Raw genomic sequence first — 15,869 nt, 5'->3', positions numbered from 1 at the left:
ATATTTTACATTCCGAATTATAAATGTAAGTTGCGTGACGAAATAGCGTACTTTCAAGGTCCTAGCCGCGTAACCGCAATTTTATAATGATAACATTGTACTGTAGTGAAGTTTAAAAGGCTGTTACATTCATGCTCGTTCTCAATACGTTTACGATACTCATTCGAGTCGCTTTTATAGTTTTTATGTCATTGTTGTCTATGAATATTATTCGGCACTTTACTAGCAGTGCTAAAAAAATGGCTGTGCTCGCGCCTGCAATATTCGTCAACCATGGGGGCGGTCCGATGCCTTTACTGGGTGAAAAGGATCATGTAGGACTTACAATATTTCTCCGGGACGAAGTTAAGAAACATGTTAATTTTAAGGACGTAAAAGCGATCATCCTCGTCACTGCGCATTGGGAGGAAAGTAAAGTCACGATATCATCGGGGAAACATCACGATTTATACTTTGACTACTACGGTTTCCCGCCAGAAACTTACAAATATAGATACGACGCACCAGGAGATCCAGAACTGGCCGAAAGAATCCAAACAGAACTAAAAAAAGCGGGCATAGATTCTAAATTGGACCCTAAAAGAGGTTGGGACCATGGAGTTTTTGTACCAATGATGCTAATTAATCCTAACGCTGACATTCCAATAGTACAATTATCTGTGCTATCCAATCAAGATCCAGAGCAGCATTATAACCTTGGAAAAGCTTTGTACCAATTCCGTAAAGAAGGTGTAGCTATCATCGGTTCAGGAATGTCGTATCACAATATGTATGAATTTAGATACAGTCGCAACGCTGGGCAAGTTGTAAACAAAGAATTTGATGAATATTTGACCAAAGCCTGTACATCTAGCAATGAGAAAAGGAAGCAAGATTTAATTGCTTGGGATTCTCAGCCTGGGGCAAGAGATGCTCATCCTCCACGGGCTGCTGAGCATTTGATGCCATTGATCGTGATTGCTGGAGCTGGTGGTCAGGGTCCAGGGGAGAGGATATTTAATTGGGATATGAGTGGTACTTTTAGACTTAGTGGGTTTATATGGAAAGGGGAATAATATATATATATGACCATTTGACACAGTTAACACATATTTATTTTTATTAATTAATATTTTTCCTTAAGTGGTTAACATGTTATGTTATTATTTATAGTTTATGGTTATATTATATACTTTTTTTGAACTAAAAAAGGTTTTAAGAAATGGATTTTTTTTTTCTGTATTATGAGTTGGTATACTAGAAAAATGTTTTTACTATGGGTTGTAATGAAAAACAATTTCAAATGTAAATACTTTACAGGAAAATTGCACCAGACATTTGAAATGATTATTTTAATATACACTTATGTCTGCACAGCTGGACTCTTTTTTAATATTTTAGCTTTTATAGATCCTGTTTAAAAAAAAAAAGGAATTGTGTAAGTTCATGATGGTTTGAACTTCTTGTTATAAAAATAAATGTACATAATGTATATTTAATATAAACTTGTTACAACTAATTATTTAAGTAATTGTTATGAGTGTAATTAATATATATTTCTTACATATAAAAAGCATTTTAGTTAATTTTATATTGAAGTATTGGTCATACAGCACATTACATAATTTTAGATTACCTTTTAAGGGTTTTTTTTTTTTTTTTTGACGAAGAGAAAATTTATCCTTATTTTGTACTATATTATGATGGGTCAAAGGTATCTTTTCTCTATAATAATATTTATAAAAGAAAAAATTTGTAAGTTTTAAATATTTGTAATGGATAAACTCAAAAACTACGGAGCTTATTTTAAATTCTTTCACAATGAGAATGCTGTTTTTTTTATAACTAGGTCAAACAAGCGTATGGCTTATTGTTGTGCTTATAGATGTCTGCAATACTAGAAGCACCCAACGCAAGCACATTGCCGCGTCGCACCCTATCCCCAAATTCCCCCCCCCCCCCAGAAGTTCTGGTCACATTACTTACCAACAGGATCACAACACTGCCTGAAAGCCGTATTATTTAGCTATGATCTTCTGTAAGGTCGAGGTACTACCTCAGACTGGCTGGTCCATTTTTTGAGTAGGAAATTTCGTGCTGTGCCCTACCACAGTTAAGTTAGTTATCATTGAGTGATATAGGCAATATTTTAGCAGTAATAAACCCGAACCGCTGTTTTGTACCCATTTGGTACGGATTCCTAAAAACGAAACAATAGAAAACCGCTCAGTCGATTCTCACAAAATAAATAAATAAAATAAAAATAAAAAAATAAAAGTAGAAAGGGAAAAGGGAAATATAGCTAGAATAAATTATGATAAACTAATAATTTCAAAAAATAACAGTAAACGGAAGATGCCTGTATCACCCGAGAATGCCACTGAAACCAATGTAGAGAAAAATACACAAATAAATAAAAAGAACAAAATACAACAAATTGATGCATCGGTCAAGAGGTCTAGCAGCTTCTCAGAGGGAATCATAAAGCAGGGAATACTTAACTACGTAGTCCACAATAAAAATTATAATCAAAACAAACAAGCATAGCATCTTGGCGCCTCCTCCTCCTTCGACACAAAACTAACAAACACACAAACAATTACAAATAACAAACAAAATGATCTTCCAACCCGGCTGGTCACCGTGGAAGAGTACGACCATAACCCTCCAAAAACAAATATCACACAAACAAAAGACAGAAACAAAGAAAAAACACAACTACATATAGCAACATACAACGTTAGAACTTTATCGTCATACGAACGCTTATTAGAATTAGAGGAAGCAATACAAGAAATAAAATACGACGTCATAGGATTATCTGAAACAAGACGGCTAGGTACCAATATAGAAGAGCATGAAAACTTTATATTTTGCCACGTGGGTCATACGCCCGGCCTATATGGAGTAGGCTTTATAATAAACAAAGTACATAAAAACAATATAGAAAGCTTTACTGGCAGGACGGAACGAATCGCGGTATTAAACATGAACATACAAGGCTTCTTAATATCTATTATACAGGTGTACCCACCGACGGAAGTGGCAAAAGAAGAAGAAGTAGAAGAATTCTACAAAACGATTGACGAAGCTCTGGACACTGCACACGATAATGTCATACTTATGGGAGACTTCAATGCAAAAATCGGACTTCCTAAGAAAGAAGAACATTTAGTAACAAAACAGTTTGGGGGCGGAGTAAGAAACGAAAGAGGTCAACGACTAATCGATTTTGCATTAGAGCATAAACTAACAATAATAAACACATGCTTTAAGAAGAAATTAAACAAAAGATGGACATGGAGATCTCCGGACGGAAAAACTTTTATTGAAATAGATTATATATTATCAAACCAACCGAGAATATTCCATGATATTGGTACTATGAACTTAAACTACCCGTCAGATCATAGAATAATTAGAGCAAAAGTAAAACTAACTAAACTAAAGAAAAGTAGAGCTAATTACATGAATAAACATACAAACCAACTAAAATTTGAAGAAGAAATATCGAAATTCAGGGAATGCTTATCAGAAATGGTATCTAGTCAATACGTTTACCACGGAAACACCTCAGTACAAACCCTTTACGATATCATTACAAATGCAATTACCACTAGCTTAAAATCAGCCCAAACAACGAGAAAAGAAGACAATCGACATAAGGTGCTATCAGAACGAACATTATCTCTCTTACAAAGACGGAAAGAACTTATAAAAACCAAAAACAAATCGAGATCTATGAAAAATGAACTCTCCGCTCTCTACAAGCTAGTCAATAAACATATAAGAAGTGACTATGCAAATTATAGACAAAATACAATCGAAAAGTATCTAAACCTTACAGGTAGCACGAAAAAGGCTCACAGAGAACTCAAAACATGCAAAACCTGGATAGAAGGACTGAATGAGTCTGGCAAAGACCTAAACAATCGAAAAGACATCATCAACACAGCAACTAGTTTTTACAAAAACCTATATAGCAATAAAAAGAAAATAACTACACTCCAAAATAAAAACACTATTAAAGCTACAGACATAAAAGAAGGCTACACTAAACATGAAAAAGATGATAACATAAAAGCAATTAACGAAAAGGAAATTATAGAAGCAATAAAGAGGCTAAAACGAGAAAAATCCCCTGGATCAGATAGCATAACAAATGAAGCTTTAAAGACAGCTTACCATATACTGGCAACACCGCTCGCTGAACTATTCAATTTGATATTACAAAAGTCCAAAACGCCTGCACAATGGTCCGAATGTAACATCATTTTAATATATAAGAAAGGAGACCCAAAAGATATAGGCAACTATAGACCAATAAGCTTACTACCGACTCTGTATAAGCTCTTTTCCGCGATTTTAAACTCGAGAATTAGTCCAGTAATCGAAGCAAGACAGCCTATAGAGCAAGCCGGTTTCCGGAAGGGTTTCTCAACGATAGACCATATACATACCTTAGAGTTGATTATAGAGAAGTATCGAGAACAACAGAGACCACTCTATCTCGGATTTATTGATTACCAAAAGGCCTTCGACTCGGTTGCTCACGATAGTGTTTGGCAAAGCTTGGAAGACCAGGGAGTACACGAAGTGTATATAAATGTGTTACAGAACATATATGATAACAGCATTGGTAGAATAAAACTAGACACACTGGGCCCAAGCTTCCCCATAAATAGGGGTGTAAGACAAGGGGACCCTTTGTCACCAAAAATATTTATAGCTGTACTCGAAGGTATCATAAACAAACTTGACTGGAGCAAACGAGGAATCTACATACAGGGAACCTTTCTGAGTCACTTGCGTTTCGCCGATGACATACTATAGAGCAAGCCGGTCTCTCTTTCGGACTAACAGCCACAAACAACAAATAAAAGTCAAGGGATATCCACTAGAGTATACAGATAAATATATTTACCTAGGAAAAACAATTAGCTTTGATGTAGAAAATAACGAACTAGAAATTGAAAGAAGAGTGCAGCGAACATGGAATAAATACTGGAGTCTGAAAGAAATTTTCAAAAGTAACATGCCAATGGAACTGAAAACAAGGACAATGAACTCTAGCCTCTTACCATGTTTGACATATGGGTGTCAAACATGGAAATTTACAACAAAAGCAAAGCACAAAATAACGTGTTGCCAGCGCGCAATGGAAAGAAGCATGCTCAATATAAAAAGAATAGATAAGATTAGACATATCAAGATAAGTAAAATAACAAAAGCCACTAATGCTTTGAACTACGCACAAAGGTTAAAGTGGAAATGGGCCGGCCACATATCGCGGCAGAGAGATAAAAGATGGACCTACAATACCACCATATGGAGAGGACCACAAGGAAAAAGAAAGAGAGGAAGACCCTCTACCCGATGGGAGGATGAAATAAAAAAAGTTGCTGGCCCAAAGTGGTGGCTAATAGCACAGGACAGAGAGAAGTGGGCATCATTGGAGGAGGCCTTTACCCAACCTGGGGACCTTGTTTAACTTAAGTAATTTAGTATAAGTAAAAGTAAATAATTATAAGCAACTAGTAAAACTTTATAATAATATATTAAAAATAGTTTCTTTTGTACTATAGCATGGTCAAATAAAGGCTTTTTTATTTTTTATTTTATTTTTTATTTTATTTATTTATTAAACCCGAACCGCTGTTTTGTACCCATTTGGTACGGATTCCTAAAAACGAAACAATAGAAAACCGCTCAGTCGATTCTCACAAAATATAAAAAAAAAAAAAAAACAACAGCTGTCAACCGTGTTTTTTTTAAAGGTCAAATAAAAATTCAATTTAAAATGTTAAGTCATGATTCTGATTACATCATCTTAATAAAAAATGTTAGTTATAATTATTTATTTAATGTTATTAGCTTTCTTTTAGAAATTAAAATATATTTATATATATTAATCGCATTTCAACCAGTTGTGGATAACGCTATTTAATGGATCACAGTATCCAACAGACAAATTTTAAAATGCGAGAAAAATCACAAAAAAAAAACTTTTTACTCCATGCTTGGGAGGCTGCCACTGCCCACAGTCCACCCACGGAGTCACAGCTGTCAGTCGCGAATATTCATAATATAAATCCCTAATGCATTTTACGAATTTTCGATTGGGAGAGACTTGGTAATGAAAATCTGTCACTGGCTCCCGGACCAATAGATAGGACCCAGACCACGGCAAACATCTGTATGGCCAATACAAATGTTTGTCATGTGCGGGGATCGAATCAGTAACCGCCAACACAACAGCCACAAGCCAGTGAGGTGACCGTTGCGAAAACGTCGTAAGGTTTTAATTCCTATGACGGAAATACCAATTTGAATAATAGAACACGTGATTTAACTAATTAAAAACTAATTATAAATACGTTTAAAAGCTAAAAGAATATGTAATAAATTTCGTGGACATTAAGGTCAATAGTCTCTTCGTGTTAACAAAATCATCGTCATCGCTATCACTTAGCAAATCCACGCTCTTTGACCAATGAAGTCGTAGTAAATTAAAACTTGTCTGATTGTCCAACTTCAACTGTTCACGGGGTCGCTACTCAGCGATAAGACTACCTTTTTACATAACTATTTTTCTATTTAAACTAAATATTAACATGTTTTCTCAGTTTTTTTTTTGTTTTTGTTCTCAGTGATATGAATAAAGTAGGTATATTTAATGTTTATAATTATCTTAAAATAAACAAATTCGCAATTAAAAGATAATACTTAATGTTATAAAAAAGTAAAACTAAGTCTCACGTGTTTTATTTACTTTATAACTAAAAATATTTTTGCAAACCAGATTGATTCGGTGATTTTTTTTATGAATATGTTATTTTTATACTAACCTCTTTCCTGAAATACAAAAACAAAAAAAAGTTTCAACACAATTTGCTACACTCGTTCAGCAGTTACCCGCGTACATAAATTTTACAGACTCATTTTTATTTATATAGGACTAGCTGTGCCCGCGACTTCGTCCGCGTGGAATTAAAAAAAAATTCAGCTCGCAGAGTTACAAAATTAATAAATTTTTAAAATAAAAGCAGGCTAAGTTACTCCTTGTTGCATCAGCAATGTGCCAGTGAAAGCCCTGTCAAAATCGGTCTAGTCGTTTCAAAGATTAGCCGGAACAAACAGACAGACAAAAATCGTAAAAAATGTTATTTTGGTATATGTACCGTGTATACATCCATATGCATTTAGTTTTTTTTTATGTAGATTTCATTTGTTTGATTAACTACTGAGCATATATTATAGTACCAACACACATCAGCCTATCGTAGTCCACATCTGGACATAGGCCTACACAAGTTCGCGCCAAAAATGGGCGCCGCAAGGGGCACTGCTCACAAAGGCGCGCCAAACGGTACGCAAAACAAAAAATTGCTGGATATAATACTATAATTATGGTTTTCGAATAGGGGGGTGCTAAAAAGTTATTGTGCCCCGTGCGCGAGTTAAGCTCGGTACGTCACAGATCAAGTGGCTGTACTTGAGAAGTGCCTTAAACAATTAACTTGCCTTTAGACAAAACACTTTTTCAGACTAGAAAAATATACTTAATGTGACTTTGTAACTTCTACTTTTGAAAGTTAGAGACCATTACTTAGACCACGGAAACAGTAGCTACAGTATCTTATAACGAATGTGCAAACGCGACAACAATATAAGATACTAATTGTATGTACCCTGCGCGCGTTGCTACACTTCTTTTTGTTCGTACCAACTCAGAAACCTTTGTGAGATCATGCAAAATTAACACTGCTGAAGATTATGACATGATCAAATGCATAGTTTACGATCCTATAAAGGACATACAGACAAACATTCATTATATATATAATCGTACCTAAGTTAATTGTAATATGCCTACTTACTTAAAATATTTTTTCGTATAAACTGGGACCATTAAAATGTTTGCTATTACAATGTTTATATTAGCCGATTATATTGTTATTTAATTTTAAAAATAAAAAAAATACCGTTTATGAATTCTATTATTTTTTAACACCCGACATGCCATGAAGTGAAAATAGATTTATTTGGATCAGTTTTTGAGGTATGCCACAACAGGAAATATATTTTTTAAGGAGCAGCCCGACTGAAAAATTCACCTCAACCGTATCGAAGATCGCAGCTAATACTGCTTTCAAGTAGTATCGTGTTCCTGTGGCCAGTAATGTGACGAGAGCTCCTGGAGAGGATCAAGGGTTGGGTTGGCCTTGGCAACGCGTTTGTGATGCTCCTGGAGTCAGGAGTCTAGAGGCTACGGTAACCGCTTACCATTAGATGGGCCCACCCTTGTTTGCTATTCTACTCCTAAAATACTTACAGAAAATCGCACACAAGTAATAGTATTTATTCAGATAGTCAGACCTGAGGATGCACTGCGTTAAGAGAAAGAGTAGGCGGCACCGCGGCAGTGCGTTTATGGTACTCCATTCTTGGCGTTGTAAAAGTACGGTAGTAAGGCTACGGTAACCGCTTATCATCAGGTAGGCCGTATGCTTATTTAGCACTCTACATGCATAAAATAAATGCTAAACTTTTTGTAAATAAATAATTATCATTATCATCTATAATCTATAATATATATAAAAGCGAAAGGTCACTCACTCATCACGAAATCTCCGAAACTATAACACCTACAAACTTAAAATTTGGCAGGTAGGTTCCTTATAAGACGTAGGCATCCGCTAAGAACGGATTTTACGAAACTCGACCCCTAAAGGGGTAAAACGGGGGTTGGAAGTTTGTATGAAAGTCCTATGTTTTTGAAATAAGAGACTTGAAATTTAAAATGTATGCCTTATAGATGATGAGAAGGTATCCAAATAATGTGTCTTTAGAAATCAACTCCCTTTTGGGGTTCAAACGGGTTTACTCACTCATCACGAAATCTCCGAAACTATATCACCTACAAACTTGAAATTTGGCAAATAGGCTCCTTTTAGGGAGTAAACATTCGCTAAGAATGGGTTTTACGAAATTCGACCCCTAAGGGGGTAAAAAGGGGGTTGGAAGTTTGTATGAAAGTCCTATGTTTTTGAAGTAAGAGACTTGAAATTTAAAATGTTCGCTCTTTAGATAGTGAGAAGGTGTCCAAATAATGTATCTTTAGAAGTCAACTCCTTTTTGGGGTTAAAACGGGGAATGGTAGGTTGACTCCCTCATTACGAAATCTCCGAAACTATAACAGCTAAAAACTTGAAATTTGGCAGGTCGGTTCCTTATAGACCTTAAACATCCGCTAAGAGCTGATTTTATGAAACTCGACCCTTAAAGGGATAAAACGGGGGTTGGAAGTTTGTATGAAAGTCCTATGTTTTTGAAGTAAGAGACTTGAAATTTAAAATGTATGCTCTATAGATGGTAGAAAGGTGACCAAATAATGTATCTTTAGAAATCAACTTTCTTTTGGAGTTAAAACGGGGGATGTTAGGTTGACACACCCATCACGAAACCTCCGAAACTATAACAGCTACAAACTTGAAATTTGGCAGGTAGGTTCCTTATGGGGCGTAAACATCCGCTAAGAACTGATTTTACGAAAACGCCTTTAGGAGTCGCCTAAGGGGATAAAACGGGGGTCGGAAGTTTGTATGAAAGTTTTATGTTTTTGAAGTAAGAGACTTGAAATTTAAAATATATGCTCTATAGATGGTGAGGAGGTGTCCAAATAATGCATCGTAATCTATATATATATATATATATATATATATATATATATATATATATATATATATATATATATATATATATATATATATATATATATATATATATATATATAGCAGACGTCCGCTAAGAACGGATTTTACGATATTCCATCGCTAAGGTGGTTTAATTGGGGTTGATAGTTTGTATGAAACATATACAGCAGCTATAAGTTCGCCTGATAGGTTATTTATCCTGCAGCCTGAAAATAAAACTAAAAATGTGGTGTATAGAGAGGTTTTATAAAAATAACTATTAAATTATACTAAATTGTGCCTTTTAAAAAGTTACTCAGTTGATAAGCATTTCAAGTGACTGAAATAAAAAAATAATTTGCGTTAAACATCTTAATAGTAATACATATCTTCATAACCACGAGGACGTAATCGCGGGCAACAGTTAGTGTATTATAAACAAAGTCCCCAAAAGTGTATGTGATCGATTCGCTCAAAACTTACTGAATGGATTTTCATGCGTTTTCACCATTGTAGAGGGCTCCACCATTGGCAAGAGGAAGGTTTACGGAACGGCTAAGCCGATTTTGATGAGAATTTCACTGGAAGTTTGCCGGCAAAACTTTGTGACACACTAATTTTAACGCGGGCGAAGCCGCGGGCACAGCTAGTTATATAATAAAACTAAGTTGATAAAATGTGCGTGCCGATAAAACTTAAAAGGAGTCCCGGCACGATAAAGGGACTTATATAGTGTGATAACTCTTTATCCCCCCTTGAACAAGAAAGTTCCCGTTTTAAACTAAAGCGCGTGTTTTTAAGGATATAAGGGCTTTTCCAACCCTTCAACTTGGAAATTAAGTGTAGTTAGTGGCGCCACCTGTTGTCGAGTATTTAAACTTCATTCAGAACAACGATTATTTGGGTCGCATTTCGAAAGGCGCTGCGAGCAATTGCAGCATGTGTAGTAATGGCGCGAAATTTAAAATTCCAATTTCAAAAGTCTTAAATTACATTTGTTTCTATAATTAAGTTATTACAGAAGTAGCTAACTTATATTTTGGACTTAAAGCGACATAATTTTAGTTATTCAAATGAGTTCTGAAAACAGATTAAAATTTAAATTTTTAAATTTCGCGCGTTTACCACGTATGCTACAGCTGCAGAACCTATTGTTACAGCGGACGATAATGTCGAGAACATTCTAGAAGGTGTGAGAAAGAAGATATTTTCAAACTTTCTCGAATATCCTAGAGCCTAGCTCTCAATATATAAGAGCCCAGTGTCGCCCGCCAGAGTTAGGTCGATTTGAACAGCGAAATAAGCGATTTCGAAACGAAAAGGAAATAAGTTATTTAAAAAAATTAGGGATTGAAAATTTTTGTTAAATACCCGTGCGAAGCCGTGGCGGAAAGCTAGTTCAATAATAAAAACAAGGATAAAAATAAAATGTTTTAATAATAAATCATATACAGCACAAACAATTTCGAAAAAAAAATTATTGACAACAGCACCGACGACGCACAAGCTGAAACACAAAAACATTTAATAAAAATACAGTAAGATGAGATACCTAAATATCTATACAAATAAATAAAATTGGAATGTCTGTTTGTAATATCACAATACCCGCTTTTTACTGAATGAATATGGATGTATCCACGGTACATATACCAAAATAACATTTTTTACAATCTGTCTGTCTGCTTGTTCTGCTCTGTAATCTCCGAAACGGCTAGACCGATTTCGACGGGACTTTTACTCGCAGATAGCTGATGTAGTTAGCGAGTAACTTAGGCTACTTTAAAGAAATTTATTTATTTTGTAACTCTGCCAACTGAAAATATATTTTTTTTTTAATTTCACGCGGACGAAGTCGCGGACACAGCAAGTCCTATATAAATAAAAATGAGTCTTTAAGATTAGGTAATGTACGCGGGTAACTTCTATTGACATCGACTAGTAACAAAATGATAACATTATCAACGTAGTACCTACTTATTATTAGGAGCTAGTGGTCGCCTAGTGGTCGAACTTCGATCATAATTATAATAATCAAAAGAGCATATATGCGTGCGTGTGTGTGTGTGTGTGTGTGTGTGTTAAATACACGGTAGTGTGTATAATGTTTTTTATTGATTTAATGTATATATATATATAATATATATATATATATATATATATATATATATATATATATATATATATATATATATATATATAGGTATCTGTATTACCAAATCGAGACTTGGACTGAACGTAGAGAGCACCGATAAAAAAACTTTTTTCGTATATCTTTTTTTATTATTTGAGATTGTAGACTCTTATATAGGTACTTATTTTTAATAAAATTATATACGTACAGGTACCTACCACATAAACTGTACATCATATAGTAACAAATGTAACGTTGTTATAGAAATTTATAACTAACACAAACAACAAAATATTTATATAAGCCAACTCACAATATTATCGGCTATGACCGCGACCTGCGCCTAAGTCGGTACCGCCTGTCGCAGCGACGGCACCGCTTAAATGAACCAGATCTTGAGCGGCAACGCCATTGGTAGCTGTTGAAATACAACATAATAAGTACGTAATATCTTCTGTAGCTAAACCGACTAAACAACTTTATGAAAAAAAAGCATTGTCCTGTTGGCCTGCATTTGTCCATGTTTTTATGGGGCTTATGAGATTTTTTTGCATAGGGAAGCCCATATATACCTCAGGCGGATTAAGGGAAAATCGAACTACATTCCAGAGGCAACATAAGGGAGAAGCCCCAAATTCAAAAAATATCTTATATTATCTCAAAAAATATATTATTTATTCTTTGACGGTTCGCAGGAAAGTGGACATAAGGTGCCTATCAAACCACTAATTGCAAATTCATGCGACGTTTCGATCCTTTATTGGATCATCATCAGGCAATATCCAATAAAGGAGACTTAGAACTTTCCTGCGAACCGTCAAAAAATACATACTTATAACAAATGGACACAACGATAAATAATATATTATTTATTTTATTTTATTTATTAAAAAAAAAGACTGAAAAAATTTCTAGCGAATTTGTGGTGCCCTATGGAAAAAATTTCATAAAACATGGACACATGCAGATCAAATTCTCATACCGACTTATGAGAGCATAAGAGGTCTCGTAGACTCTCATAACTCGGTATGAGAATTTGGTCTGCATTTGTACATGTTTTGAGATTTTTTCCATAGGGTGGTGTTCACCCCTTTGTCGCGTTAAAGCTTCTGGACGGAATCCAGCCCTGTTCTAAATCTACGTACTATGTACTGGACTGAAACAGGTCGTGAGCGTCCTACTACTGAGCTAAAGTGCCCTTCTCATATATGGAAGAAAGCTTAAAAATCTTAATAGCCAACGCTTCTCCGTTGATTTTGTACAGGATATTTTAAGGTTACTAGGATTTCATTAGTTAATAGGCGTGGCTAAGTTAATGCAAGCAACAGCGATGAGTCGATTTTTCCTAAAAGCGAAACACCACTACTATAAAAGCAAAGTGTTATGGCGCCAAATATGATACAGTCACTTAAAAACTTATATTCCAAACTTCTTATTTAAACTTCAAATTTTAAGGTCACAAAAATGAAAAACACAGTAGAAAAAAGCTTAATAAAGGCTTTTAATAATGTTGGTAAGATGTGTCAGCCTTACCGTGATCTTCGTCTGGAACGGGATCGACAACGCCTTCGTTTGCAGCTTCCCTTTATGCGATAGTGACGGTCGCCAGATCTGCATCGCTTAAACCTGCCCTGTTTGGTGCGACAACGTCTGGAAATACACAAAATAGCTAACAGCCTTTACTTATGTGGGGCACGGCAATATCCTGCTCAAAATCTGGAGCAGCCCAACAGGAGGAAGTAACTTGACCTCACAGAAGATCACATCAAAAATAATAATGCATTCAAGCAGTGTTATGTTCCTGTGGTGAGTAAGGTAGAGCTCCTGAGGGGCTTGCGGTGCTTCATGATCAAGTGAGTGCACGCTTGTTATTTGACTTAGTATAAATAAAAAAAAATAAAAAATTAAAACCTGTTAACTAATTTTATTTAAGTAGTTTTTTTTTAGAATTTGTAGATATAAGATTAACGGACCATCCATAGAAAATATCGCATGGAATTACTTCTTAACGTGCTCTCCAAGGCACGGTGGTTAGACCCACAAGAACTGCACAAACACCCAGACCACGGCAAACATCTGTATGGCCAATACAAATGTTTGTCATGTGCGGGGATCGAACCCGCAACCGCCAGCGCAACAGCCATAAAACAATGATGTGACCGCAGCGACAATAAAGGCATTAAATCATTCGCCTTAGTGTGAAAAAGTTGATACTAAATAAGTAACAAAATTTAAATATCTTTTACACAATAAGTTCGTGTCATTTTTGACACGATGTTGTGGAGGCCATGTCCAACAGTGGACTGTAATAGGCTGTGATGATGATGATGATGATGATGATGATGATGATGATGATGATGATCAAAATAGCTTTCAATAGCATCTTTGAACCGTCATCTTAAAAATTAAAATTTAAGGTATTGTTAAAACTGAAGGTAGAACCGGATCAGAATATAGATTTTGCAGAGAAGAATTGGCAAGAAACGTCGCAGTTAAGTACTTCTAAAACGAAATAAACTAGGTTTAAAAGAATAACCGTTTTAATATTGGCAATAGCTTGCATGAAATCCAGCGTCACTTGACTACTTAAGCCTACGCCGAATCATAAGCTTAAGCTATTAATTTATTTTTAATACAAACTTTAAATATTATTTTCAGAATCGTTTTCGTAAAATCGTTTGTGGGATTTTATTATACCTACATGCGAATACCATGAACCAGAAAGGAGACACCTTTAAATAACGATAGGTAGTGTACTAACCGTAGCCATGTCGAAAAAAAAAAAAACTTACGTTTTGCACATTCTGAAAAAGAAAATAAAACTATTTAAGTATTTTTATCGTTTAAAAAAAATAAACCTTCGAATAAAATATGAACATACTTCCGTTTTCTGCGACATTTCGCCATACTGTGTCTAAAAAGGAAAAACGTTTTATTTATATTTTTATAATTCAAAATCAAATTATACTAAACGCGATTAAATTGTACTAAAATTGTTTAAATTATTAAAAGAAGAAGCCCTGGTGGAAATATTTGTTTAAAAAAAAAACATAAAGTCTACTGTGCATGAGACTTAATATATTAAGTCTATATGAAATATCGGACAATTTTTCAGACTCCAAAATAAAAACAGAAAAATCAGAGAATTTTTGACTTTTTCAGTTATAAAGGCATTCTTTTTAACCGACTTCCAAAAAAGGAGGAGGTTCTCAATTCGACTGTATTTTTTTTATTTTTTTTTAATGTATGTTACATCAGAACTTTTGACCGGGTGGAGCGATTTCGACATTTTTTTTTTAATCGAAAGGTGGTGTGTGTCAATTGGTCCCATTTCAATTTATTTGAGATCTAACAACTAGTTTTCGAGTTATATCTAATAATGCGTTTTTACTTGACGCTTTTTTCGTCGACCTACGTTGTATTATACCGCATAACTTTCTACTGGATGTACCGATTTTGATAATTCTTCTTTTGTTAGAAAGGGGATATCCCTAGTTTAGTACCGTGATAAGGAAACCAGGATCTGATGATGAAATCCCAGAGAAATCGAGGGAAACTCTCGAAAATCCGCAATAACTTTTTACTGGGTGTATCGATTTTGATAATTTTTAATTTAATCGAAAGCTGATGTTTATCATGTGGTCACTTCGTTTCTCGGTGTTATTGTAAATCCCTACACATATTTTGTTGGTTAAAAAATTATTAAAGACTTACCTTTAAAATTCCTCTTGATTCTGCTTCCTTATAAATGTATAAATATAAACATTTGTTATTAAATTTTCACATTAGTAAATTTAAAAAAATATATATTTCAAAAAAATTACTCAAAAATCCGCTGATAATTTTTCGAATAAAAAAAAGTGTCATAGTACCATTCTGTTTTTTAAACAGCTGCCAATTCTTCTATGCTATTAAACCTCTTTTTTTATTGCATAAAAAGTATTTAATAATTTAATTAATTGTGAGCACAAGAAGAAATATCTTGATCGAAATTTGGTACAGCGCGATTGAGAAGGTACCTTAAGCTTACAGAAGATCACATCTAAATAATACTGATTTCT

The 15,869-nt window shown here is 34.5% G+C and overlaps 1 protein-coding gene and 1 long non-coding RNA gene across 2 annotated transcripts; one reads left to right on the top strand and one right to left on the bottom strand.

The window, feature by feature from the left end:
- The first annotated feature begins 104 nt into the window (after positions 1-104).
- On the top strand, positions 105-1,085 carry LOC123666760 (dioxygenase tasH-like). Its single transcript, XM_045600814.1, has one exon. The coding sequence runs from the start codon at positions 132-134 to the stop codon at positions 1,053-1,055; it is 924 nt and encodes a 307-aa protein (XP_045456770.1). The 5' UTR covers positions 105-131; the 3' UTR covers positions 1,056-1,085.
- Positions 1,086-11,092: 10,007 nt separating this feature from the next.
- LOC123667290 lies at positions 11,093-14,778 on the bottom strand. Its single transcript, XR_006745418.1, has 5 exons — positions 14,690-14,778; positions 14,601-14,612; positions 13,342-13,458; positions 12,122-12,226; positions 11,093-11,181 (listed from the first exon to the last, which is right to left on the bottom strand). It is a non-coding gene; the product is annotated as an uncharacterized LOC123667290 (long non-coding RNA).
- Between the last annotated feature and the right edge of the window lie 1,091 nt (positions 14,779-15,869).

This window comes from Melitaea cinxia, chromosome 27, assembly GCF_905220565.1.
Source record: "Melitaea cinxia chromosome 27, ilMelCinx1.1, whole genome shotgun sequence".
Lineage (NCBI taxonomy): Eukaryota > Metazoa > Arthropoda > Insecta > Lepidoptera > Nymphalidae > Melitaea > Melitaea cinxia.
This window is presented reverse-complemented; position numbering and strand designations above follow the sequence as displayed.